Here is a 27837-nt window from a genome sequence, read left to right as displayed (position 1 = left end):
CCGGACGTTGATTTCAGACGGACCAAAACATCTTTCGGAAAGTTGACGTGGAGGTGTTTGTGTACAATGGCTGGTACTAAAGTAGAAATGACAACTGACAGCTCCACTGCAATACAGAACCCAAATGCGACCTCTCAACCCAATAATCCTTTGTCAAGGAAGCTTAACAAAATACTGGAGACGAGGCTTGACAATGACAAGGTACGACGGAAGAGTTTAGCTTCATGCTAGCCAGCTAACATTAGCTAAATCTGCAAGATAGCCGCGTCATAACTGGACAGAATACAGCTCATAGATGATATTGTCGACCCACCAGGAATAATTGTTTCAAGGAAACGATATTGCACCTTCCAGGTTGTGGTTAAGCACTGTAACAACGCGAAAATGTTTACTCATTTAACAGTTAATGTTAGCGTGTGGCTGCAGTCATTCACTGTGAACTGTAAAAACTTGAGTGTCAGGTCCTAGTGTGTATTTACATCGCAAACAGCTTCCCTTATCAAGATACCAGAGGTTTATCCTAAGTTAACGAAAGGAGAAAATGCAGCTTATTCCCCTTAGTTTTTGCAACAATGGTCTGTGTGCAAGAGGACCAGATTCTCAGTGATATATTTGTTCTAGCATCCGGATTGACTGACATTTCAATGTCCTGCTTTGCTTTCAGGAGATGCTGGAGGCCCTGAAGGCTCTCTCTGTGTTCTTCACCGAGAATAGTTTGCGCACCAGGAGAAATCTTCGCGGTGACATAGAGAGACGAAGCCTGTCGATCAACGAGGAGTTTGCACGAATATTTAAAGATGTAAAAGAGGTAACGTAGAGCTTTGCAAGAAAATCCAGTTTATAACCCTCTAACACCATTTAACCAGCCAAAGCATCTGTGCCGGGATTCTTAGGTGGATTGGGAAATAGTCACATGGAGAGGCTGTTGAGTAGGTTCACCTCTAAATTGTTAACTATATATTACAAAACAACAAAGATTGCCCCTGGTGCTAAATTAATAGAAATGTTTTAGTTCCTGTAGACTATGATAGTGATGTAGAACAGCAGATCCATTTTAGTGAGTGCATTTTTAAGTTCAGGGAGTTACATGGAGTTTTAAGCTTAAAGGTGTATACTGGAGAATTTATTAGCAGCAACAATCATATGACCAAAGACTATTGAAGAATGTGAAAAACTAAGCAGACTACTTCTCGGTATTTATTTGAACAGTAGTGCAGCCCATTTGACTTTGACATGTGTGAATGGTTTGCATCTGCCTCAGTACTGTTATAACTGTGACTTCATGTTCTCCATAGGAGCTTGAAAGTGTTCATGAGGACGTCCAGGCCATGAGTACGTGTTGTGAAGAAATGACAAATAGATTAAAGGTACGGTGTATCATCTCCATATGACATTTGAAAATTCTCCTTTACATGTTATGATTGCTAAAGCTAAAAATAACAATGGAGGACAGTGTAGATCAAATGTATGATGTTTATCACTTCACATGGTGGACTCATGAGATTTCTTTTGAGAGCATAATGTTTGCAAGACTTTTTTTGAAAATACAGCAACTTTTCTTCAACAGGCTGCCAAGGAGCAAACTCAAGACCTCATAGTAAAAACCAACAAGCTGCAGGGAGAGAAGTGAGTTGACTCTAAAGGGGTAAACATTTTGAGTGCGTGTTTGGATGTGTGTGTGAATGTATGTTTGCATGTGTTATTGCCCAGAGTTCACCTTGTAACTTGACATGTACATGTGTACTTAAGCCTAGACAGACATAAGAAATCAGTGGAGAAAACAGCAAATCCAGTTGCCTTTTCTTTGTTTGTCCAGAAATCCTACCTACTGGCTGACAGAGAATCTTTAAAAGATATATCTTACAGTTAGTGGCTTTTATATTTACTTGTTCCTCTTGTTGCTATATAAGTCAGATACACAGAGTGACCAGAGATCACTGCTACCTTTGAGGAACTTCCTATTTTAATTGTTTGACTCTGGTACACAGTGTGTCAGAAAGTTAATTCAGCTCTTCTGTAATTTTATGGGCAGTAGTTTTATATTTATGTATTGCATTAACTTACATCGTCTTTTTGTATTTCAAGTTGCTCTGTAGAATTTAGTGAGCACTCAAGAAACTTCAGCAGTAGTCTCAACAAAAACTGAACCTTTTTATGTAAGATGCTCTTTATTGTTGTTGCTGTTGTAATGGATTACATTAAATATGTTTTGTAGTCAGCATTGTTTGCTCTCATGCAAGTGCTGATATTGGAATTATTTGAGAGACTCAACCTTGTTCCATCGTAACAAGCACACAGTGTTTCTCAATCTGATTGTAACCACATCACCAAAATGTAAAACGAGACCATATGTCAGGGCTGCTGCCTTGAACATTTAAACTAGCGTTTTCAGAATGTCAGTGAGAGATGGAAGAGATAAGATGGCAACTTCATCCCTAAAATATCTGCAGAAATTTCAAAGAAATCCCATACCCACTATTTCTCTCCTTATCTGTTCTGAGGCTACAAGTCATTTAGGAAACCTATCACATGCGTCACTGATAGCCATCTTCATCAGTCCAAAGCTAGACACCATCAGTTCACTCTCTCTGTAGTCTCATTTCCCTTGCAGAGAAATTACCTCTTTTTCTATTCGGGCAAGTTTCCAGACAAAAAGCACTTCAATCAAAGCGCACCGCAGGAACAACAAGGTCCACTTTGCAAGTGATAAGCTTTTATTGCACACATGTTGTTTGGAAAGTGAGACCTTCCTTAGTGTGCTAGCACTTTCTTGTTTTACAGGAGTTGTCTCTGACAGTTGTCAACCGAAGGGGATTTTTCAAACCATAAAAATCATATACTGATCATTTGAAATACGTGCACAGACAAAGCTATGACCTGCCCAGTTAAAACACTAAGACGTTGAAGAGTGAGCTTCTCTTCAGTGTCAGAAGTTTGAAAGATTTGGTGCAGGGCAGGAGGAGCTGGCAAGCACTTCTTTATTTTTGATGAGCGGGGATGAATGATTCATGAGGTTGATGAATATTTTTCCTGCAGTTGTCTATTTGCATAAGGAGGGCAGCAATCATCATTAATTGTGCTTTATTTGTTTTACTCGTCATGTCCTGTGATGTTTGGCCTTGAGATACACATCAAAGTAGTACTTGTTTATGTTGCATTACTGCCTTATCTTACTGAAGCCAGACTGTTACAACTGAAGAGCAGCCCGTCAGTCCCGTCCTGGATTTGAGCGTGTGCATTGAGATTTGCTTACAACACATATTAAGAGCCATCAGATATGCAGATCCAATATATACAGCTCACCATGACATGGAGTCATGAGTGGAGTCAGACAGTGTATCTTGGATATTCACCCAGCTGCAACTCTTGGAATACTGATGGATTTTTTTTGGTTGAAAGCCTGCCAATAAAATTAATCTAGGTATCATTAATCTATGAATTTGGCAGGGCAGAGTGTTGACAGGGTTGTTAAAATAAAGCACCCGCTCCTGTCGGCTGATCACTGGGGGTTGGGGTGGGGTTCATTAGCATTTTCTGGTGGCTGTGACCTTTGTGCTCAGTGACCTTGTGAGTCGTCATAGAGACAGGAATACGGGCAAAGATAATGTAGATTCTTGGCAAAAGACAGAAGTACAGCTGTGATGTACTGCTGGCACAGCCTCAGGACCTTCTTGACGGAAAGGTGACATAGGAGGGGAGGGCTATGAATCTGACAGCAGTGACAGACACCAGTTGGGATAAAGCCACCAGTGAATACGTGCAGGCAATGAATGGAAGGTAGGTGGTCAGAGGTTTTACATGAATGTCCTTCTGCGTGCCCTCCTGCCTTGTCTTTTTCTTTGCATAGTGGTCCCATTGGGACCTGCCGTCCGTCTGCGTGACATTTCCATTCGCGCAGCCACAATGACCCCACAGCCAGATGGGATAATGTCTGCACGCTGGGCTTTGACCTTGTCTTTAGCAATTTTGTCTCTGAAGAGCTGCCAGGGGAAGTGTGCAGTCAAGCTGTCCTCCTTCAGCCACCCACCAGTCAGCCCACTGCACCACACCACTCCAGTTTTCTCGGTCAGATCTATTTCAGGTCGCACAATCCTCTGCCGTCCCGAGCCACTGTCTTTTTTATGTTTCTCCTGTTGACACTTATTATAGCAGTGCTACATTACCAGCATAATCTCACAGTTTGTGCTTGTAGGGCAGCTCTGCTGAGAGAGCACAGTCATTTTCAAAGCTCTGCAGATGCTCCTGATGTGTATTTACCCGGCAGAGCAGGCCTGCCCTGAACTGTTTGCTATCTTATCTGCCAGTGGCACTGTGTCATTTGTCAGCTCTAATGAAACGGAAAGGAACAGCGCATTGCTTACAGTGTGCAGAAGCAAAGGTGGAAGAGGCGTGCCGACGAGAGTAGACGACCGGTGTTTGTCTGCCAGCTTTCAGACGTGTTGCTCTTTTGTTTTGGGCTGGTCCTGTTCAAAGGCGCTGTCAGCAAGAGCACTCAATAGGTGTTGTGTGTTGTTCCATAATGAAACGTAATGCTACCCACCTGTCCTGCACTGTGTGATCTTTGTATTAGCGTGACATGTTATCTGCTGAACAAGTTGAGACGTCTCGCAGACGGTTGTTTCTGTGGACTGTGTGACCTCACGAGCAGCCAGAGCTGAAGGGCCTGGTCTCATGGCTTAGTTCTCAAGCTATTACTGGACCACTCAGGCAGCTACAGTAGACCTACTTGGCTGCATGCCAAAGAGCAATGTAGATACATTTAGTAACTACAGCTACGATTTACATGCATTTGACTCGCGACAGCCGCTCATTTCCCACAGTAATTCCTACGGCTTATGATGAATTATTAGAGATGGAGTGTTTCAGTGAGACAATTTTTCCTGAAAATAAAGCAAATGTTCTCAGTATGACTTCTGTGTAGGTCATTAATGAATCAAGAGCTCTCTGAAACCCCCGAGAGAACGATCAGGGACATCAAAGTATAAATGACAACCTGTGTAAAATGACACTTGAGCCTTATTAAGGCTCAGCTGGCTGTTAATGAGGGTATGGCTGTGAGTATGCCTTTGTGTTGTCTGATGTGACTGTGATCATTGGCGTGTGGCTAACTAACAGCTTTGCGAATGCCAAATTTTCAAGCAAGCTTTTGAAATAGCCTCTAATGGATTTTAATGGTTAATCGACCCGCATTCTGAGAGGGTTGTAAATTTAGCTTGTAGCAGTTGATCTCCTTATCATTCATTCTGTAGGATTATCAGGTAGAAATGTAAAATGTCTTGTTAATGTCTTTATATAAGTTAGTTGATGAAGTTTGCCATTTACACTCTGTGCTGTGTAATAACTAGGGAGCATGGTAAATGTTATTCACCGATCATGCTCTCAGTTTTTATGAACTTGTTGCGGCACCATCAGCTCAGCTCTGTAAGGTTATTAAAAAGGCATCGGTAATTTCAGTGTTTCAGTTTGACAAAGCTGTTTATGAGATTGTGCTGTGTTGTATTGCTTAAACGATTTCTGTGCTTGAACACACACAATCAATTGGCCTAGTTGAGAAATCAGAACACACACACACACACACACACACACACACACACACACACAGAAATGGACAAAAAAAAGACCAACCATTACAAATGCTTTAACTTCACTCCATCATGTAACATTATGTAACCTGAATTTCACTCTGCACTTGTTCTTCAAGATAACCTTACATACTCGGTTTAATTGAGTTCATCCTTTGAACCACGAGTCCAGAGTCTCCACATACTTGTCAGTTTAGTGTTGCTGATTCCCTCAAGTATGTTTCCTCTCTCTGGTATTCGGTAATTGCAGTCTAGAGAAGAATGTGTCATGTCCTGACAGCGCTGCAGAAAACAATCCTGCCGCTCCACCGTTCCCTTGCTCTCCTTTGCCATTCTTTGCTCTGCTGCAGCTCCAGCAACCACCACCTCTCCTTACCTTGTATAGGCGTGTGCAGCCCATGCCTTTGTTGTGATTTACATCCTGGAGGAACAGGTCTGTCACTCCTGGCATGAACATGAGAAACTGGCGGCATTTCTAATCTCCTGGAGGTGAATCTGTTGAGTTGTTTGAGGTGAGAGTTTCTCTGCTGGTGTTCCCATGTCTACGATGTTCAACACGTCCATAGACAGGAACCTTGATAAATAAAGGATTGGGAACATTTGCTGCCTTGAAATGAAACGCATGAGGTCACATTTTTACATGGGGAGTTGAGTGAATTATGTAATTGCTGGTCAGAACGCCATCGCAAGGTGACTGACATTTAATACTGATGTTGCCATGGTCCTTCTTATAAAACTACTGATTGCTTTGATGTTGTTTTCGGCTTTTCGGTGTCAAGAAGTTGATAAAAGATTTCAAAAGTGATCTTTTGGACTTAGCTTTATTTGACACATTCATGAATACATCAGTGGGTCTTTTAAGTAAACTCCTCTGTTAAACACAGTGAACACACCTTAAATAAAGGCACCAACAGTTGGTAGAAATGTAGTCCGTCTCTTAAATGCTTCATGAAGGAAATTCCAAGCTATGGCATGTTAAATGTGAGATAAGGCTTATGGCTTAAGCCCTTATGACTATTAGGATCAAATGGCCAATCAGTTTCATGTGCCAAAAAACTGGTATGGGATACGTTCAGTGTTGTACGTGTGTATTTCTGGGGTTTTTTTCCTCCCTCTTGCGAAGATAATAACTCAACAACCTTTAATGATAGAAATCCCTTGTTTGCACAACAGTTTCTCACTATAGAACAGATGATCCAGTTAGATTTTTGTAAACGCTTGCTGCATAAATTTGCATATTAGTGATAAAATCTCTTTTCTTGAGACAACTGTGGCCTCTCGCTGTATGAGGCTGTACAGATTTCATATTAATATTGCTCATGAGTTTTGTGAAGACAAGCATGTTCACATGGAAATAGTTTCTCTAATTTATGCATCACTCAGTTTAATTAATGGCCTCATTAGCATAGCTTGTTGTTTTTTTTATATATCACTGTAATGGTGGTGTAATATCAGGTTGCTGAGGTGTCTTGGTGTGTTTTTTTGTGTTATCTCTCAGTAGCATGGGGTGTTTTCATTCATTCAATTCTCTTTCAGTTTTCTCCTATCTGTTTAGAAGTTCAGTCTGTTTTTGCACTCACATGTGCAGGGCTGGGCACTGACGGATACCTTTTAATACAAAATGTCTTCTGTTCACGATACACTATGATACTACAATATAGACTAAAAGACTCGATTATCTCACAGTGAAGGCATGAACCTTAAAAGGCCATTTCAAGTAGAGGCAGGGCTGCTGTCTTTCTATAAAATGAAGCGTTATCATTACTGTTGTCACTACTCACAATTTTCATGATGAGCCAGGTTGAATGTAATGAAGTACATGTTTAAAGTACCCAAGTCTATGTGTACATGGAATAAAAGGTGGTGCACTCAGGCTGTCGTCTTTGTGTCATGCGTCAAACTCTCAACACACGAAACACGTATACGGGAAAAACGCCTCGAGGTCCTGCGTGTGAGGCTCCAGGAGCTGTACAGAGAAATACTAAATCATAAAATCCTGTAACAGATTTACAGCCCCTTACTTTCAGCTGGCTGAGCACTGGGAATAGCCGTGTGAGAAACAATGGTCAGATAATGTTGGGTTTTTCTCCTCCACCAAAACAACCTGGTGATTTACTGATCTGGCCTTGTTTTTGCAGACAGACGGGGGAGAGAATATAGAGGAGGTGGTTTGGATGAAAAGATGGGGACTGAGGGAGTACTCGCTGTTGTTCCACTATCCCGTGACAGAGTTCCCTGTTTGACTGGAGAGGTTGCCATGGTCACTATTGTGTTAAGACACTTACAGTGACACTGATAGTTATCGCCCTGCTGTTATTGATAGTGACAAACCCTGGCCAGTATCAGGCTCTGAATTCTTTTTGTGTCTCCTGTCTCTCTTGTCTTCCTCTGTTATTTATTTTCTCTCTGCTGCACATGATATCTTTACTCTGTGTCCCACCCTGTTCTCTCACTCTGAGTCCACTGTGAGTGAAGGTGTATGTGTGTGTGAGGAGTATGACTGCCATCTTCTGTTTGATTTCAAACATTACAGCTTGTTGACAACATTCACCATTTATGTTAAAGCATACAACTTTACACAAGTTTCCTACACTGACAGTGTACACAGTAAGCGAAAACACACGAATAATGAGAAAATGCAGTGATAAACCTCAGTGATGGAAGACAAGAAATAATCTGAATGCTATTGTGATTAAAAATCGACAAGGCCTTTACGACAACACAGAACAAATCCTGGTGACAAGCAAAGGCCCAATGGAACTGCACAGAAAAAAATGACCAAACATTATGAGAAGATTCTTCATAAAGATATTAAAGTGCAACAGTGGGAAGTGAAGGAAATTAAAACATTTATCTCTTTTCCTCTCAGTCACCGCCTAGAGGTGAGGGCTCAGGTTGCTCAGGCATTCCTCGCCAAGTTCCAACTAACCAATGAAGAGATGGCCAAGCTGCGAGGGGCTCGGGATGCGCCCATTACTGAGGTAATCTCCATTATAATGTATACTAATTAATTCAATTATGTAAAGAATCCTCCCATGTGCACCCACAAGATGGGAGGATGCAAGATCAGGTACAGATTACTGTCTTGCTGATCTGTGTCTTTTCCCTTCAGTTTTTTTGCTTCATTATCTGTATCTTCAAACTGTCTTCTCAGTCATCTTCACACAATATTTAATAAGTTTTAAGATGTGTTAAAGATATTGCCCATTAACTACAATTTTGTTATATGAGGTTTTTGTTTGTTTTTTGTTTTGTTTTTTTATGAGATTTTTGCCTTTTCCTACCATCCTTCCCAACACTTTATACTGTATACCTCCCACTTTAATATACAAAAATCAGATCCATAAATAATGTAGCATGTGAAATAAAACCACACATTTGTCAGCTTCAGATCTAGGTTATATCCATCAATTTTGCATGATTAGTTACAACTGCTGTCCTTAAACAGCAGATTTTTTTTTAATCAAATCTGTATTTTTTTTGTGTTTTGCCAAAGAATGTTGATTGTCTTCGGCAAATATGCAAACCAAGTCACTCCTAATATATTCACGTGTTGTTCAATTTCCCAGGATTTCTTCAAAGCTCTCAGCCGAGTGAAGCATATCCATGAGGATGTGAAAATCCTCCTGCGAACCAACCAGCAAACCGCGGGGTAAGGTGCACATCCTAGTCCATACATGGTGTTACTCTGTGTTCCACTTCCTCTGACAGAATGAAATGACAGGGTCTTTTACAGTGACTATATTCGTGTTGTTAAATCCATGCAATTTATTTTGAACCTGAATGGTGAAACAGACGAGTGGAAAGAAAAAAAAAACATCCAGGTGTGGTATTTATGTCACCCTCAGGGATCTGACACTATGATGCAGGTTATGGGTATGTAATATGTGGTCTTGGTTTGTGTGCTTATTCCAGGCTAGAGATCATGGAGCAGATGGCCGTGTTACAGGAGACTTCATATGAGCAGCTCTACCGCTGGGCTCAGAGTGAGTACAGTACACAGAGTTAATACCACAAGCACACGGTTAGATAAAACTGACTCATCATGACCCTCTTTGTACAAGGCCTCCATGCTGATCTCGGACTTGACAATCAAACAGGCATGTTGTGAAAAATTATGAAAAGTGTACCACCATAATCAGTGATCTGAGGTTTTTTTTGTTTTTTTTTTGTTCACAAAAAGTTTCGATTGTTTGATGCTTTGTTTGTCTTTTTGCTTTTGTAACTGGATGGAGTGAAATACAAAATCATGCTCTTTCAAGTGAGAGCATTGGCGTGTATAGGACACATTTGAGGACACATGTGACTCATAACCTCTGTCTGAGGTTTTGCCAAAAGAATGCCAGAAACCCAAATTTTCCTCAGCTTAGCCTTGTGTGTTTTGTCACAGACATTAAAAAGGAAATAAACCATTGAGATCACACAAACTTCATTTTTGTAATTACACGTTCACAAAAAATATAGAGCATTTACTAAATTATGAGTTGCGCTACAGACACTTATTATGGTGTGCTTTGGATTTGCTTAAAGATCAAAATCCAGAAATTTGACAACTGTAAGTTTGATAGTGGTCAAATGACAGTGCGGTCAGTTATTACATTTTTTCTCTTGTATTTCTCTACATGTTTTATAAGCTAGTATATTTTGTGAAGGGTGTCTGTTTTTTATATGCGTCTGCACTATATTTATTGCTAGAACATTACTGCACATTGTTGGAAGAGGGCATTTACTCGTCTTTCCAGCATTAGGTAATGTCCAATAAGAGTGGAGTGTGTTCACCCATTTTCTCCACAGTCTGGAAGATTGGTCACTGCCTGTTCATTGTTTGTATTGTCTGAAGCAGAAGTAAACTGGTGCACACTCATGGGAAAATATGATTGAAAAATGTTTTAGTGCTTTGATTTGTGTCTTGCCAACAGGGTTACTATGGTCCAAAACATTTAGCAACAAGGAATGGAGCATAACATAATCATAGTTACCAGAAAGACTGCAGCTATTGAGTTAGTCGGGTGATAGTGTCTTACTCCAATCGATACATTTTCCTGTCCTGTTTTCCTTCTTTCTACAAAGATGAATGCAGAGGACTGACCCAAGAGACCTGTGATATCTGCCCAGTGTTGACTCAAGCAATGGAAGCCTTACAAGACCGACCTGTCCTTTACAAGTAATATGTCACACATAATATGTTGTATGGTCTGTTCCTTCATTTATCTTCTACTCCACGCCAGTCAGTGTTACCATGTCTCCTTCGAGAATTCACAGCCATTAGATTTAGACCTGTTTAATGGGGAATGTTTAGAAATGTACAAAATCAAGGGATAGATATTAATTTATTCATTCATTTATTCAAATCAATGGTAACTGTAGACAGTGCTTCTGTTCACAGGCACTACACTTCCCTGACATTCATCATACGAGCGGAAATACATGCTTGTTAAACTGAAAATTAAGCAGCAGTTTCCCAACTTCTTATAAGGATTTGTATTTCACTCTGCCAATGTCGTCTATGGGCACTTGCAGGTGAATTCTGAGAACGTATTGCCAAGGAGATTCTTGTTACTGTGTTCCATGTGAGAGAAACAAAGAGAATCTTGATTAGAAAACAACAGAGCAAACAGCCTGAAGCAACAAAAAAAAATCGTTGCCACCATCCAGCCAGCAGGAGAAGACAGGGCCAAAACTGCATCTGCACATTTCTTACTAATACTGTTAAAGTGTTCTACATACCTACCTACCTACATAGATACATAGATACACACATATATATATATATATATATATATATATATATATATATATATATATATATATATACATGTATGTAATAGTGCTTGAAAACCTGCACAGTCTTCCTCTTCTGCTCTTTTGTTAATGCATGTTGACATACATTGCCCCCTGGAGTCTGCAGAAATATGTAAACAAAGGGTTTAGTCACTCTGAGAATCATCACCTACTATATACCATTATTTTTATTTGTTTGAAAATCTTTAAGTGCTTTGAAATGGCTGAAGTACATTGAAGTATGAGTGTATGAGTAAGAAATGCCCAATGCCCATTACTTAGAGTTATTTCAGGGCAAGCACAAATACATAATGAAAATGAAAAATGTTTTAAAAGCATTGAATGTCAAAATCTATGCAAGAACAAAGAATTGCACTGGACTCACACGTTTCCCAAAGCTTACTGTAAGTTTAACTCTGTCCCTAGAGCAAAACATCACAAAGGAAAGTTTCACACGTTACCCCAAACCCTGTTGTCAGGGCAAATCCTTGCTCTGTGTCTGCATTCTCTGAAATGCACCTGTGTCAGAGTCCAGAAAGCGCTCAAGGTCACGCACTGGCGGGGATGTTGAGGCTGACAGAGTGGAGACCAGCATTCCCGGAATCTCAGTTCAGCACTATCTAGTGTTTAGTCTGTCACAGAGCCTGCCACCGCCAAATAATCAAAACAACCTCAAAGTCTTTCCTTTTGGAAAAGCTGCCTGCATTGTTGATGTATGTCAGCGGCTGACCTCCGATTTACAGTCTGCACGAAAACACTGCGCCCATCGTCTGTTCACATGAGGCGTGAGTGTTGAATGTTGCTTTTTTTCCTCATCTGTTTGTCCAGATACACTCTGGATGAGTTTGGAACGGCTCGCAGGTGTGCAGTGGTACGAGGATTCATCGATGCCCTCACCCGCGGCGGGCCAGGAGGAACTCCCCGCCCCATAGAGATGCATTCACATGACCCTATGAGGTACACCTCCAATTTTGACTAAAGATATTTCAGGAAATAAAGTACAAGTCCTCTGAAACACAACTATCCCTGTAATAAATATTTAAGATAAAGTATCCTGTACTATATACTATAACTATATACGACTGTATAATGCATGGTTGTAAATGTCATGATTCCTTTGTCATTAATCTATTAGATTTAGTTCCAATTCAAGAGGATGTTAAAGTGTCAATTCTTCAGTGTCTGAGTGTGCCTGTGTTTCCTGTTGTACCACGTCCTCTTCCCTCTTCCTCCCGTGCCCAGGAGCCAAATGGGAGAATTTCTCAGAATACTAGCCATGTGTGGAACACAAAATCACCTCCACTTTATAGGAGGCATCAGCAGTTCTGAGAACATCAAGTTCTTTCTCTCCTCCCTATGTCCTCACACGCTCACAAACACACACACAGGCGTACACACAATAATTCAAGTTTAACCTTGCTGTTTTCCACCGTTATGTAACGTCAAGAGCTATGCATGTGTTTGTGTGTGAAACACGATGACCCATGCCTCGATGTAGCAGTGGTCTTGGTGTGGTGAGATTAGCCCTCGGGCTGGCCCCTCAGCGACCTACTGTTAAATACAGGCTGTTTTGTCGCTCTTTCAGGTATGTTGGGGACATGCTGGCCTGGCTGCACCAAGCCACTGCCTCAGAGAAAGAGCACCTAGAAGCTCTGCTGAAACAAGTCACTCTGCAAGGTATGATGCTTCCTGCGTGCTTATAACACATTCTGCAGTTCTCCATCAACTCTGGTTCATGCCACACCTATAGCTGTATTCCTCCCTTGTTTTAATCTTACCCTTGTTGGAAACACTTGCTTTGTTGCATCTCTTATTTTGGTGTACTGTACAAGTGAACCAGGGCCTGTAAACAAATGTCGCACAGACTCACGAGTAGCTTGTTTATTGGACAGAGTTTGGGTAACCACAGTCATACAATGAGTTTAGAGATTTAGGTTAAAGAGTGTGAACAAATCAAATTCCAGCACATTTAGTTCAGCCTGATAGACTAATCCTGTGCTTGTTTCCCTAATTTACCTTCTTTGGTTCACATAGCTGTAAAGAATAAACACAGATCAGTCAAGACCTGGGCTGGCCTTTTGTCCAGTTTGTTATGCTGAGCTATTACACCAGTTACTTCTATCGAGTATCAGCATTTATCTCCTTACATAATTTTGAGGTCGTTTTCTGAAATTAATTTTGTTAATCATCTCAATCCCAACAAATCATGTAGGAGCTGACTTGTAAAAAGTTTGAGCTCTGTAGGCAGGGCTCAAAAAATACAGAATTTGACAGTGAAAACAGGACATTTTCTCCAATATTGTATTCATTAATAATATGCTTACATCTACAGTACCCTCAAAACAGTTGATGTATTTAATCCCAAATAGCCCTGACTATATTTGTGTGTGTCTTCTTACAATAGATGTGGAGGAGAACATGCAGGAGGTGGTCGGACACATCACCGAGGGAGTCTGCAGGCCACTGAAGGTGAATAAACAAATACGTTTAAGATGCTATTTAAGAAAAAAACTGACCAGCTCTGTTGGGTGCACACCATATTCTGTCATGTTCAGTTTATGCACTCACTCGGTGTATTGTTGATCTGTCCCTCAGGTTCGGATAGAGCAGGTCATCGTGGCTGAACCAGGTGCTGTGCTGCTTTATAAGCTGTCCAACCTGCTCAAGTTCTACCACCACACCATCAGGTATTTGAAGTCACTCTGCAACAGAAGAAAAGTTTTGATAATTAATCAATAATTTATTGTTTGTTGAGCAAAGAATCTTTTGTATTTTTTTCCTAGTTTGGAAATTTTGTTTTGTTTTGTACCTTTGTAAAATGAAAACATTTTTGTTTTGCACTGTCAGCTGGACTGAACAAGCAATTTGAAAATGTCACTTTGGGCTTTTAGAGCTTGTGACAAGCATTTTCTGCTGTATTTTGATGTTTTTAGATTAAACTTTCTCTTTTTTTGGTTGAATCAGGAAAATAACATGATTAATAATGCAGTCCTAACTGACCTGTCCACATTTTTTATCTTTGTCCAGCTCTATCATTGGGACCAGTGTGGCCTCCTTGCTCATCACTATTGAAGAAATGCACATTCTCAGCAAAAAGATGTTCTTCAACAGCCTGAGCCTTCATGCAAGCAGGCTCATGGACAAGGTAGAAGTAGGATGATGTCTATTTGAATAATCCACGATCTTGTTCTCTCTCATACAGTTGTAAGGAAAGTGACATTTAGGAAAACAATGCTGTCAACCTGAGGAAGAGACAGAAGCAGAGGAAGACGCAGCTTTGTTTTTAAAGTAGGGACGGTTCGCAATGTTCTTTCATAAAATCGCTTAAATGACAGTGCAGAAGTTCAGTATTGCACCCTGCGGACACACATTGTGTATTTCAGCTCTGCGTCTAAACCCTCAAAGACAACAAGGCTATTTCTGAAGCACTTATGCTTGTAAACAGTTTCAGCCTGCTCGCCACAGCATCGAAATGGTGCTAGCTGCCAAAAAACACCAAACTTGTTACCGTTAAGTCAAATTGCCATCCAAATATACCTCAGCACGAGCAGGAGCTCTTCCACATAACACGCTGGCTGTGTCCAGATCAATAGCAGTTACAAGAATTATCCCTGTAGCTTGGTGTTAATCAAATTTGAGGCCCTCAGGGTTTTGGTGTCAATTCGAGCTAATGCCAGGAACACAGCCTTCTCATAATTTGCTCTATTAGGTGGACAACGGTGGCTGGGCTCAGTTCTGTGTTGTGTATCCAGAAGCCAATGAAATCAAAACCCTCTTCATTAAAAAAAAAGCTCGACAGACTCTGAACAAGCTGCGGCTCAGACTAGCAGCAGGAAGCAGTTGTATATTCAGTCTATCATGCTGCTCATTAGGGATGTTTAATGCTTTGATAATGTTGTGAGGGCTGCTTGTCTCAGTGAAAGCTACAGCCCACACGCAACTAACCTCTTCAAGAATAACTTTGCTCTTTTGCTCTGTCTCTTCTTTTCATCCTGTCTGCCTTGGCAGGTGGAGCTGCCTCCTGCAGACCTGGGACCTACAGCCTCCCTCACTCAGACCCTGTCCCTCCTCAGGGAGGTGCTGGCCTCCCACGACTCATCAGTAGTTCCTCTGGATGCCCGCCAGGCTGACTTTGCACAGGTAAACTCTGGCCTAAATGCCTGAATTCACGGCAGCTTTAAAAAAAAAAAAAAAAGAAAAGTGACACATGTTGCAACATTTTTCTGTTTCTGGTTTTAAATTTATTTATTTGTTTGCAATAAAATCTTGTAAGCAGGTGAACATTGAAAAAAAAAGTTATAAAAAGTAAAATTTGTCTTCCCTTGTTGTCATATTGTAACCAATTGCTGTTTCTCTTAAATTAATGGAATATAAATGTGATAATATTTGTTTTAGTCACCCGTTAATCAAAGTCAGTGATATTTCACACATCTGGCTCTGTCTTATTTTGCCTTTACCAGGTCCTCTCTTGCATCTTGGATCCCCTGCTGCAGTTATGCACTGTGTCAGCCAGTAACCTCGGCACTGCTGACATGGCTACCTACATGGTCAACTCACTGTATGTCATGAAGACAACCCTTGCTCTCTTTGAGTTCACTGACAAGAGGCTTGAGATGCTCGAGTTCCAGGTCTGTCCTAACTGCAAGCAGTTATCAAAAAATTAATAGTGAATCAGACAATTAAAATAATAATTTTCCCATGTTTTAAGTATTTATTTACATTTCATTACAATTACTCAAGAGCATGAAAATAATAATGAGAGACCACACCTTAGTTGGCCACTACAAACTGAGTCATGAAACACTAATGTTATCTAACATTATAACTCAGCTTATGGTCATTGTCTGTGCTGAAAGAGTATTGTTCATTGAAAATAGCTAATTATTCTCGTTCCTTTCATTAAAGCCCATAGAGCCCAAATCTTTTATTAAAAGGATTTCATTTGCTGTCTCACAGAAGGGTGTGCGTCATGTATTGTTGTTCATGCTCAAATACGCCATCTATCCTCTATTTTTAGCGTGTCTTTTGTAATTGAGCACCACAAGAGCTCCTGTGGAAGTTTCATTATCAATAGCACAGCGGTTCTCTATTAACCACAAGTACCACTGGCTCACAATGCAGGCTTGGACTGGATTTTAAGCCACTCTCTCCCACATTTTCTAGATCGAGGCTCACCTTGACACTCTGATCAACGAGCAGGCATCCTACGTGTTGACCAGAGCTGGACTGAGTTACATCTACAGCTGTGTCCAGCAGCATGATGCTGAGCAGGTCTCTGATGGAACACTTAACTACACATACACATGCACTCACTCATGATGTTATAGAACTGTGGATTTTTTTCCACATTTCTCCTGTTCGACTACCTAATGTTCCTCCTCTTTTTTGTATTGCACAGGCCCTAACATTACAGCTTACTCTACCTTTTTGGCTCTACACCAGCTATTGCTGTGCTTCCCACATGACCAATGTCTTTATTAGGGCATAATACTATTTCAGTCACATGTTCAGATGAGAAAGGGACAGAGGGAAGCAGATCACATTATGTTCTATTACAAATATTATAGCTTCTTCCAAATTGTCCTGTGCAGATGAGAGAGCTGATGCCCCGGAGCCTTCCTCGCTTTATGTAACACACTTTGCCAGTGGACTGACTGAGACCCATAGTTGTGGTTTAGCATGCGAGTCTTGAAACCCTGGGTCATGTCAGGACACACCACACCCTGCTGCTGCAGCTCAACGCAAAGCTCAATCAAGAACTGTCATTCTTCTGCAGACTACCTCTCTCCTCGGGTGGCCTGTCTTGGGTTTTCTTTAAATAGTCTTCTGTTTGAAAAGATTAAGTCTAGCTGTCCACACTCGACAGCATACCAGATGTGAACGACTGAACAGAATCCCCAGGTTTATTTTAGACTTTTCAGGTTTACTTTCACTATCGGCTTAATGTTTTCTCCCTGTAATTTTCTGTGATTCATCAGATGAACAAGTCAAACACAAGAAAACAGTGATTAAAACAACACTGGCTTGTAGCAAGCAGATGAGTCTGCAGGCTCATAGCATGTTTGTTAATGTGCCCATTTCCCCATAAAATCTCCCAAGGTACTGCACTGAAGCTTTGACCCTTGCACTGCCTTCTATTTGCTGCTTTTAATGTTGGCAATTTAGGCATTTAAGCTCGACTTAATGTTGCCATTCTGGATAATCAGTGTGAGCTAATTGCTTTAAAGGTACCCACTGGTGTGTTCACAAAGTCAGTCATATCTTTACCTATCAAGATTAAGGGTGGGAATTTCTCTTGTTTATTTTATTATTAAATCACCAACATTATGAACCTATGACGTGCTACCACAACCCATGACATCAAACTGATGTTTAACCAACCAGTCAGCCATAAACAGTAAGCAAGCATGATAAAAGAGACATTATTTATATTTATGGAGATAAAGTGGCATTATATTATTATTATACAGGTCATTATTGTTCAGCCCTATTGTTTTTTTTGTTTTGGTTTTTTGTTTGGTAGTTTGTCTCATCAAGAGTATGAAGGTGTAAGACAAATGATGTGTTGTTTTTTTAATTAAATGTTTTTTTTATGAAATTCTCTTATAGTTTCATTGTTTAGGATTTAGAAAGATACGTTTGCAGAAACAAAATATGTTTTCTGTAGTGTACAATCGCCTAAAAAAAATAATTGTTGTGTTTTGATTACCTTAGAATGAGGCGTTTATATCTAAATAGGAAGCAGGTCCTCATCTACAGAGTCGCCATGTTTCACCGCGATGTTTCTACAATAGCCCAGAATGGACAAACCAAACACTGGCTCCAGATAGGGTCATTCATGTTTTTTTGCAAACCTGAATAAATGAATGACGGACCTCAGCCACTTGACTTTTGTTTGGTTCTGAGATCCAACACTGTGACCTTGAGTGGAATTCTAAGATGATGTTTCCTCTTCTGTCTCAGGGCCCTTTGTCCCTCCTTCCCAGCATGGACAGCTCTTCTGTGAAAGCAGCGATGGTGAGTTCAACTGTGTTTAATAATGAGGTGATTTTTCCTGCAGGACTCAATAAATTCCCACCTAATGATTTTGATTCTTTGACTCATCACCTGCTCTTAACCCTCTTGCACGAACAACAGGTCCAGTTTGATCGGTACTTGTCGTCGCCTGACACGCTTGTGATGCCACAGCTCAACTTCCTGCTCAGCGCAGCCATCAAGTGAGTTCCTGTCCCTAGTGTTGACAGTAGGTCTCCCTGTTTAGGAAAGAATAGCAAACATGCAATATTCAGGCTTTGTGGTAAATGTTTACAACATCACATGGTGTTTCGAAAGGGTAAAGAGCATATTCAGAGTGATAAAAATAGAACAGGAGCATTGGCCTAATCATGTTCAACATTCATTAGTTTCCGAGATGTAATACGATCATTACTGCATTCCAAACAAAACACTCGACTAAATGCATGGGGAGTTTGGATGTTAAATTGCTAAAGCCACCAACACATTGAGAGAGTGGTCAGCAGGACTGCCTGTATTTGTCTTACTGATCAGAAAATGCGAATGCTTTTAGCTCAATCCAGCTGCTACATTGGAGGGCTCTTTCTATGAGTCACGTTTACTGGGAAGTGCAGCAGGCTTGAGGAGCACTCTGTACCTCAGGTTAATGTTCTCTATTAATGGACATGGGAGGACTGATGGGCAGGACGCCATTAATTAGCTTCTGGTCCATTTCTCACTCACACTCGTTCCCTGAAATCATTCCTCCTCTTTGTCTTTCTCCCTCTCTCTCTTTCCCACTGTCTCTCAAGTCTGCTTCTCTGCTCACCTAAATACACAAAAACACCCTCCAGCACTCTGAAAACACTCCTGGAGTGCACAAATAATGGGAATGTACTTTTAGTCTCCCGTTGTTTCACATTTCGCATTAGTGCACTTGCTGCAGAGTAAGGTGTTGTACACAGCACTATGGTTCTGTTCTCTGTGGGCCAATTAAAAATATGGATCTCAAGAGCCTGAGTTGGATACAACTGAGGCTCTCCCACTGTGTCCTTGAGCCCTCTCACTGGGCTCTTCAGTCACACTGTTGCATCCTCCATTTGTACTCCACTGCAAGAAATAGTCACATTATGTCCAATCTCAGAACCCACTGATAATCAGTTTGACGACAATAAGCCCCTGGGGTCCACTGTCAGTATTTTGGGCCATTCAGGTGTAGCCTGCGGAGAGCTGGACCAAGACTTGCTCTTCTGTGTTCCGGCCATTTCAGCTAATCGCCATAAACTGAAATCGGCAAATTAATGCAGATAAATTTGAAAAACATCAGATTGTCAGACAATACCTAGAATGCTATTGGGCTGAATTGCTGGGGAGAGGGGCGTCTGGAGTACTTTGCTCAGCCTGCTGCCCCCGCGACGTGGCCTCGGAAAAGTGGTTGAAAATGGATGGATGGATGGCTGGATGGATAGATAGATAGAGATGATAGCTAATGGGTTCCAAGGTTGCATTCACACACAAACTATTTACCTGACGGTCAGATGTGATTGTTCAGTACTAGTCAGACTAAAAACGGTCACCTGAATGCTTTTGATCTTGTCCTATAGAGTCTACATACATATGCAAATAACTGTTTATAGAGATTGTATTATCTTCATTACTTAATGGTACATGGTTTTAATGGCAAATAAAAAAAACTAAAATGATGAAAAACTAAAGAAGCAGAACAAGATATTCATTCATTTTCTGTGACCGCTTATCCTGTTGCGGGTCTGGAGCCTATCCCAGCTGACATTGGGTGAGAGGCAGGGTACACCCTGGACAGGTTGCCAGACTATCACAGGGCTGACACATAGAGACAGACAACCATTCACACTCACATTCACACCTACTGTCAATTCAGGGTCACCAATTAATCTAGCCTGCATGTCTTTGAACTGTGGAGGAAGCCAATGTACCTGGGTAAAACCCACGCTGACATGGGGAGAACATGCAAACTCCGCACAGAAAGGATGCAAATCCCCCCAACCCTCTTGCTGTGAGGCGACAATGCTGAACAGAATATGTTGTTTCTAATTAGATTTCTATAAAAAATACTACAAGTGACTCATAAATCAGTGTGGCCTTAAAGTAAATGACAAAGAAAATCAAGCTGTGACTGCCGTGTTGATGACAGCTCAAAAATATAAAATGTATTAATATGTAGGATTAGTTGAGAGCTTGGAAAAATCAAATGTTTTGCATTTTTGTTTGACTAAAACAGGTAATTGCTTACCAGAACAGTTGACAAATAATTTTCTTTTAGTTGACTAATTGTTGCTGCACTAAAGATAAATAAAAATCCGTATGATATGAACTGAATTTGATTTGAAACGGCAGAGATTGATCTAGAAATCCATGAAATTGAAAACAATTTTAGGTTGAAAGATGGCTGCAAATCTGATTAGAGGGACTCTTTTTGTTGCTCCAGCAGCACATGTTGCTGTGGCTGACACACTTGTACATTTATGCTGTGATTTGTAACCGTAGATGGCAGTATGCACCACATACTGCTGCTCATTGTTTTGACACAGCAGGGGCACACAATGGTCACTGAACAAAAAAAAGTAATTAGGACAAATTCTTACTCATGGCTAACTTATTCAGCTGTTGATCAGTGACTAATCACAGCACAGCTCTGCTCGTCTGATTTAGACTAGAAATGTTGTAATTTAAAGGCCCACTCACTGCTGCCACTTTGTTTTGTGATTCTAAAAGTTTTATCTGTTTGTGCAGGGAGCAGATTTTTCGTCAGTCCACAGAGCTGGTGTGCAGAGCGTATGGAGAGGTTTACACAGCGCTGACCAGCCCAGCTAACAGCTACAAAGACCGAGAGAGCCTGCTACCCAGATCACCTCAGCAGGTTCAGACCTTGCTGTCCTGAGAGACACTTATGTCCCACCTGTTTGATCACAAAAACACGAGGTGAGCCCCATCGAAGGACCGCCAGCAGGTTATTTAAAGAGCTGTGTAATTTGTACAGCATAATAACACAAATGTATATAAACGTAGTTGTTAAGGTGGGGTTCTTTGCGGGAAATGTGGGCTGTGTGCTGACCTCAGAGACAGACACTCCTGTGTGCCAGGAGGAAAGAACATTATATGTGTATGATCCATTTACTTTCACTGCAGTAGGCAGTCAGCTTATTATTTTTCTCTCTGTGAACCACATATGCCTCCTCCTTTCTGTCTGTTTTCACGCCATGTACTCTGTTTATTTAATTATGCTCTATAAGTGTACAAAACAATGTATTTTTATTGAAAAACTGAGCATTACATAAAAAGAAAAAGAATACACTTCATTTAAGAGGCTTGTCTTATTTTTCCACACTTAAGAGTAGGCAGTAAATTTTAGCCACTATGTTAAGAGGAACCTCAGAAGTTGTGTTTATTTTAATCTCAACTGTTTTGAGTTGTAGAGATAAAATGGAAAATGTGTCTTACCCTCTCCTTTGGCTTTTCAGAAAATGTCTACAATGCTGACTAAGATTTATAAACAAGACTATAATGACGCTGGAATCAGTCATTTACCCTTACTTCTACATTTCTTTGACCATTTAAAACACATTATGGTGTGTCAGATGGAGTAAAAATGTTGAATTCAACATTAGCAGAGCATTAAGCTCGACAGTGATTTTTGGATTTGTGGACATCAGTACTTACTTTCTTACAATGTTCTATCTTTTGGACTCAATACACTTAATATTTTTTTTTATATTTAAAGCAGTCACAAGGAGTTTTTAAGTGGTTATGAAACAGTTTGAATTTAATGAAGATGCCTTCATATGACCTATGTAAGCAAACATGATGATCAGCAAGAAGATTGGCTGTTTCTATATACTGTAGTTATTCTTTATGCCTGTCTGCGGCTGAGATCATTAAAGAGAAAAGAAAAGAATTGACAGAAGAACAAACTAAAAGGAGCAGTCAGGGAACACAGGCAAAAACACAAGTCAACCTTGACCGCTCATAGAACAGATGGAGAGAGGATACCAATCCTGAATTGGCCCTCTTCATCATTAAACTGTGGCTACTTAAAAGATCATATAATATTGTCGTTGAAGTAGCCACAGATTAAGCACATGCAGTACAGTTGATCCCAATAGTGAGGTATTTTTCATCTCTTTCAAAAGTAAAACTCCACAGCATTGGATTGTTGTGACATGATGGCCTATAAATGTCAAATCAGTGAAAATCTGACACCACCCAGCCCACGTAATCCCCAATAAAGCAGAACTGAAACAGTAAAGATAAGTGAATATTGATCTGGTCTGTTGTTATGGTATCTGGCCTGAGAGGCAGCATTTCATTTCTGCTATCTGACATCAAGGTTCATGGCAGCAGGCCTGATCTTGGCAGCACTGCCAGCTCTGAGGCCCAGGATTTCCCCAGCTCACCGGATGTTACTCAGATATCATTGGCCAGGACATTGAGTACTGGGAATAAATGGAATACCACAAAGTTCAGCATCTGGACAGGCGCTCTTGAGTCCTTTAAATAGACTGGTTCTCTCTTCCAGTTCTGCTTGGCTCCGCTTGGATACAAGTTGGATCATTGAGTGGTTTTACTCAGCACTCTGGCAGAAAGTCGGATGATGTTTGAGAAGCAGGATTATTGAATAACAGCATAATGTCCAGTGCACGCCCTCACTTACTCAGCTTCACATCAGTTGTGTGTGAATACATGTGGGCCTTCACAGATCAGCATGTGAGAGCTTTTTCCTGCCGGTGGCTGTATTAATGAGTTAGCAGATGTCAGAGGTGATGGAGTCACCACTTAGAGGCAGGTAGTGGTGAGCAGGGTGGCAAACATTCATCCCATCATCCGCTCCATATGACAGCGGTCACCAAGCTTTTGCCTGCTGAAGCATGAGACCAGCAGGAATCTGGGTTAAAGGATAATATTGAGTTTTTTCCCCCCTCCCTCTCGCTCCAGTGACTGGTGATTAATGTCGATCCAGAGCTAACAACTTGAGTCTTATCTATTGCCTCAGCAGAAACTCTGAAAGTAAAATGACTCACACCAATGCACAGCTTACTGAATTAACGCTGCTCTTTCTCTACATTCATGCGTAGAAATGTCATGAGTTGCTTCCTCCCTCGGAAATGAATCATCAGCTCCCCAAAGGAGGATTTGGTAACTCGTATAACAAGAGGAATGAGGGTTTTATTAGGGCTGGACAATACACCCATATTATATTAACATCATGATATGAGACTAAATATTGTAGTAGATTTTGGATATTGTAATATTGTAAGTGTTGGCTGCATAACAGGATGTAATGCCATTTTCTGAACTTACCAGACTGCTCTAGCTGTTGCCTTTACCCACATCGTCATTATATATCCATTACTGATGATTATTTATCAAAAATCATATGACATCAATGTGTAAATATTTGTAAAAGCACCAATAGTCAAGACTACAAAAGAGTGCAGTAGGAACAAGTTCTAAAATCCGGAAATGAGTTTGCATTTTAGCACTCCTGGTTCCCTCATCTCGAAGTCAGTGGGTTTTTTTAATTACTTTTTTGTTTAGCTGCCTGAAATAAGGTCTGTGGTTATCACAAGCTTAAGAGACTTTAGTGTTTCGTTCTACCACATAAAGAACCCCCAACTGCTTGGAGTGCCTGTCGTGGGCAGCCCCACTCTGACATCTCTCCACTAAGTGCATGTATAGGTCCTGTTTGTGCATGTGTGTGTTCGGACCTGTGTGTGATTGACAGCAGAGTGAAAAAATTGAATTTCCCCTCAGGGATTAATAAAGTATGTAAAATTAAATTAAGTAGTTGCTTAACACCCCACTTGTAAATTTGGAAGTTTTTACTTGTCGTAGAAAAGGCGGTTGCTGTCAAGTGGCTTAATGAGACTACAGATTGTCATCACACTGAGTATGGCTTTTCAGCCTCAATGTGGTGGCGACTTGAAGTTGTGTGACTGTAGTGTAGATGGTTTATATTCTAACGTTAGCTTTACACTTCTGCAGATTGCATTTATGTTTCAAAGTTCATGGAGGCGCTGTTAATTTGTGAAGATTATCTTGTTGAACAAAACCTACAAATAAACATCAGCCCTGCAGCACTCCATGTCATTGCAATATTGATACTTAGGTATTTATTAAAACAAATATTGTTGTATTTGATTTACTCCATGTCGCTCAGCCCTAGCTTTTGTGTCACAGCATAGTGATGCTGCTCTAATGTGTTGCATTTAAGATACAGTTCAAATTCAAGACAAATGTGGGAAGAGCTACCTTTTGATTTAGCCCTTGATAATTTTACTGTGTATCTATCTTTAATGGACAGAGTGATGGATTTCACTGTATTAACTGAGTAGACCAATGACACGTTATTTATAGCTAATTTGTCCTTAATAAGATGCTGCCATCATGTCGCTGATACAGTTTTCCTAACAGGTCAGCTGTCAACGCTGTAGTTTAGTCACAATACTGGACTTTGTAACTTGAATACAGTACCTTAAAAAATATGATATTCAATACCATTTTCAATGTCGAGTAAATATTGACATTAAAGGTATAATTTTTTTTATTATTTCATTTTCTCTGTTAGTAGCACAGAACAGCAGAATAAGTGTAGTAAACATTAACAATAAGGCACAGCTGGTATTGGTATATCAATACTGCGGAAAATGAATATTAAAATCATTACAATTAGTCAGAATCGATACGTATTGATAAATTAATACACTATACTGCTATTAACTTAAGTCATCCATAGTGTTACCTCTCCGTGTGTCTGGACTTAGCTCAGAGAAAAACCTTTATCACTGTTGGTATTTTTCTTAGCAGTGACACCGCAGTTCAGGTGAAATGCCTTCTCTTCCCACGCAGATAACGTCCTGTCCTATAGGAAGTTGTTAAGGAATCAATGACGAAATAATGGACTTTGTGCCACTACAACGTAGGAACGCTGCAAGAACACTGCAAGGTGTACATCGTTAATGTGTTATCTGTTTTGATTGCACTTTTTATTTAACAAACTGTGCTGTACTTGCAGATTATGGACAGTTGCATCACGCCCTGCCCCCTTGTTAAACATTGAACAAAATCTTTTTATAAGATGAGATGTGTTCAATCCCGCAAGTCTAATTTATCAGTCATTATGTGTAACGTGGTCTAAGTCAATACTTGGAGAATGCTTTGTTTATGGATTTTATCACCTCAGCCAAATTCTTGGTTTGAATTGAGTCACCCATCCCCCTCACTCCTAACATACCTTATTAAGCCCATTGGAACATTAGTTATGTAACATGCTCTCCATGTTTTGTGCAGCGACTTCTTCAAGCACGGGGCATGGTCATCCATCTTATTATGAAGCTCAAATATCTCCTATCTCATATCAATACAACTCCTAATTATTTCTCCACATCGCTTTTATTATTGTGAAAGGTTACCTCATGTCAAAGCTCTTTCTCTTTGGAGGCTATTATGTAATTTGTCTATTAGCACAGGAAGGGGGACACTGTGAAGTACTGACCTGAAACGCTAGTGCACAGTAATTAATTTTCTTTTCTGATTCTCTGCTGTTCCCATCACCCTAATCAGCATTTCACTCAGTGCACTCAACACAACACAAGGCTCCAGAAACTTCAAAACTGCCTCTAAAGTCACCATTTGCCGCTCGTGATTTTGGCACACAAGACACGGTTATTAATGCACGTCCATCTGGCACTGCTATTGACAGGCATACTCCCTGGCTGACCAGATGCATGTCCAGGTGGCCTGATAAACAAAGCATATCAGAGACACTAACAGCACAGTGTTTGGTTAGTTGTGGGATGAGAGGAGAGCGCAGAGATGACTGGCTCTCTCCGGCCAAAGATTAGCCAATGATGGAGCTGCCTTGCCCTCACGCTGTTGGAAAAGGTTGGACCCCCCGATGGTGCCCCAGAATGCTTGTACAGTATTGCGTGTGGCTGTGATACTCCATTGTGTAAGCTTTTCCTCCCAGCAGAAACATGTTTGCTTTTGCTGGTATGAACACTTTGTACGGAGTCCTGGGCAGAGCACAACCATATTCAGTGATTTCCGAATTGTTTCACTTATGGCCAGATTTGTCCTGTGTTGTTATTAGATTTTATTCCCCCATGAAAAATATTTTTTTTCCTCTGGCATCTTACAAAGTTGCATGCGTCACAAAAGAGCGTTTTTTGAATATGATAAACCAAGAGGTGGTCAGAAATGTGTACTTACTTTGCTTGCAGATAATAAGTATAATAACAAATTAATCTATTAAACATTTGTTTTTGCCAAACCGTTTTAAGATCACCAGGTTTGCCACTAGCACACGACAAAACCCGGGAACCTGACAGACAGACAGACCTATTCACACTAACAGAATAGAGAACAAACATGTAACAAATTCGCCATGACTAATGCCTCTGAGTTATCCAACATGCTGTCAATCATTACTCACACAGAACACTGTCTCCGCTCTTGTTGGTCCGAATGTGGCCCTGCTGTGCACTTCTTCAAAGCACAGTCCTGTGACTCCCATCCTGAGGCAACAGACCAGGGCCGAGCTGTGTTTGGTGCAGGAGAGGGAGAAAGGCAGTGCCTACAGGGACAGGGGTTGTTCTTGTCGCCGGGGTCACGGCCATAGACCCGGTCACCCCACTTTCATGTGTCCCTGCTCAGGGACAGTAAACAAACATGGCTGTGAGCACAAAGGTATAGCGGCATTACACACTGCTGTGTTTTGACGCCAGAGTGCCAGGAAGGTAATGCAACTTTAGGAGGCTGTGATCCAGTGAAAGGTGGCAACATCTACATTGGTTCTGTCGCACTACCTTTTGTATATTTATGGTAAACAGTTTCACAGTTTCTGGCTGAAAGTGTTCTCATAATTAACCCCATTTTTGTAGAGTACCTCTGAACAAGTAGCATCCACACACCAGATAATGGCATTTCTGAGTAGTCACAATAACCATATTGTGTTTCTGGTTCATGCAGTGCCTATACCATAATCCTACCAATAAAGGTAATGCTAAATTAAAATTTAGCATCAGATTCAACAAGTTAACACCACATTTCCTATAAGTCCATTTGTTTTTTTGTAGTGACGTAGATGTTACAGCTGACCCTGGCCTTGTCTCTGATCGTTCCTCCATCCAAAGTATTTTGTTTTTGCGTTTGTGAACACGATAAAAATGTTTTTCCCCCTTTTACTTCAGACTTTCCCAAATTCCAAAATCGATACGAATGACTTTTTGTTGTGGATATTGTGACTCTCCTACTGTCTTGGAGCTGTTCTGGTCAACTTCAGTAGTCAGTCAGCTTACACGTGAGGGTTGTCAGCTGATTATGCTCACCTGTGCCCGCAGGCTGTAACAGATGGGCCCTGGTTTTTCATTATGCTAACTTATTCAACCTCGCATCCTCTCTCCTCCCATGACCCGGACATTGTTCTCCCCCCCGCCATCATGGA

General features: G+C 40.8%; 1 protein-coding gene and 1 long non-coding RNA gene across 7 annotated transcripts; one reads left to right on the top strand and one right to left on the bottom strand.

Annotated features, from left to right (window-relative positions):
• Positions 1-12: 12 nt before the first annotated feature.
• On the top strand, positions 13-21694 carry cog6 (component of oligomeric golgi complex 6). The gene is made up of 19 exons (XM_050069452.1): positions 13-201; positions 665-808; positions 1296-1367; positions 1568-1626; positions 8452-8563; positions 9152-9234; positions 9498-9568; positions 10653-10746; positions 12192-12320; positions 12949-13040; positions 13768-13832; positions 13959-14050; positions 14391-14508; positions 15372-15503; positions 15824-15991; positions 16527-16634; positions 18327-18380; positions 18501-18580; positions 21129-21694. The coding sequence occupies exons 1-19, from the start codon at positions 67-69 to the stop codon at positions 21274-21276; spliced, it is 1956 nt and encodes a 651-aa protein (XP_049925409.1). The 5' UTR covers positions 13-66; the 3' UTR covers positions 21277-21694.
• Positions 13230-27837, bottom strand: LOC126405645 (uncharacterized). 6 transcript variants are annotated; one of them, XR_007571599.1, is made up of 6 exons: positions 26827-27837; positions 18471-18616; positions 18218-18363; positions 15309-15538; positions 13932-14065; positions 13230-13826 (listed from the first exon to the last, which is right to left on the bottom strand). It is a non-coding gene; the product is annotated as an uncharacterized LOC126405645 (long non-coding RNA). The 6 variants fall into 6 exon arrangements; XR_007571596.1 differs by lacking the exon at positions 15309-15538 and adding an exon at positions 19699-19813 and having other exon boundaries at positions 26827-27288; XR_007571595.1 differs by lacking the exon at positions 15309-15538 and having other exon boundaries at positions 18073-18363; positions 26827-27289.

The sequence above is a fragment of the Epinephelus moara genome, chromosome 2, assembly GCF_006386435.1.
Source record: "Epinephelus moara isolate mb chromosome 2, YSFRI_EMoa_1.0, whole genome shotgun sequence".
Lineage (NCBI taxonomy): Eukaryota > Metazoa > Chordata > Actinopteri > Perciformes > Serranidae > Epinephelus > Epinephelus moara.
This window is presented reverse-complemented; position numbering and strand designations above follow the sequence as displayed.

What these genes read in the sequence shown, in the direction of transcription:
- cog6 (XM_050069452.1), top strand. Translation starts at nt 67, where the DNA reads ATGGCTGGTACTAAAGTAGAAATGACAACTGACAGCTCCACTGCAATA. An exon ending in TATTTAAAGATGTAAAAGAG is followed by an intron (nt 809 to 1,295) that starts GTAACGTAGAGC and finishes TGTTCTCCATAG; the next exon opens with GAGCTTGAAAGTGTTCATGA. An exon ending in GGGATGCGCCCATTACTGAG is followed by an intron (nt 8,564 to 9,151) that starts GTAATCTCCATT and finishes TCAATTTCCCAG; the next exon opens with GATTTCTTCAAAGCTCTCAG.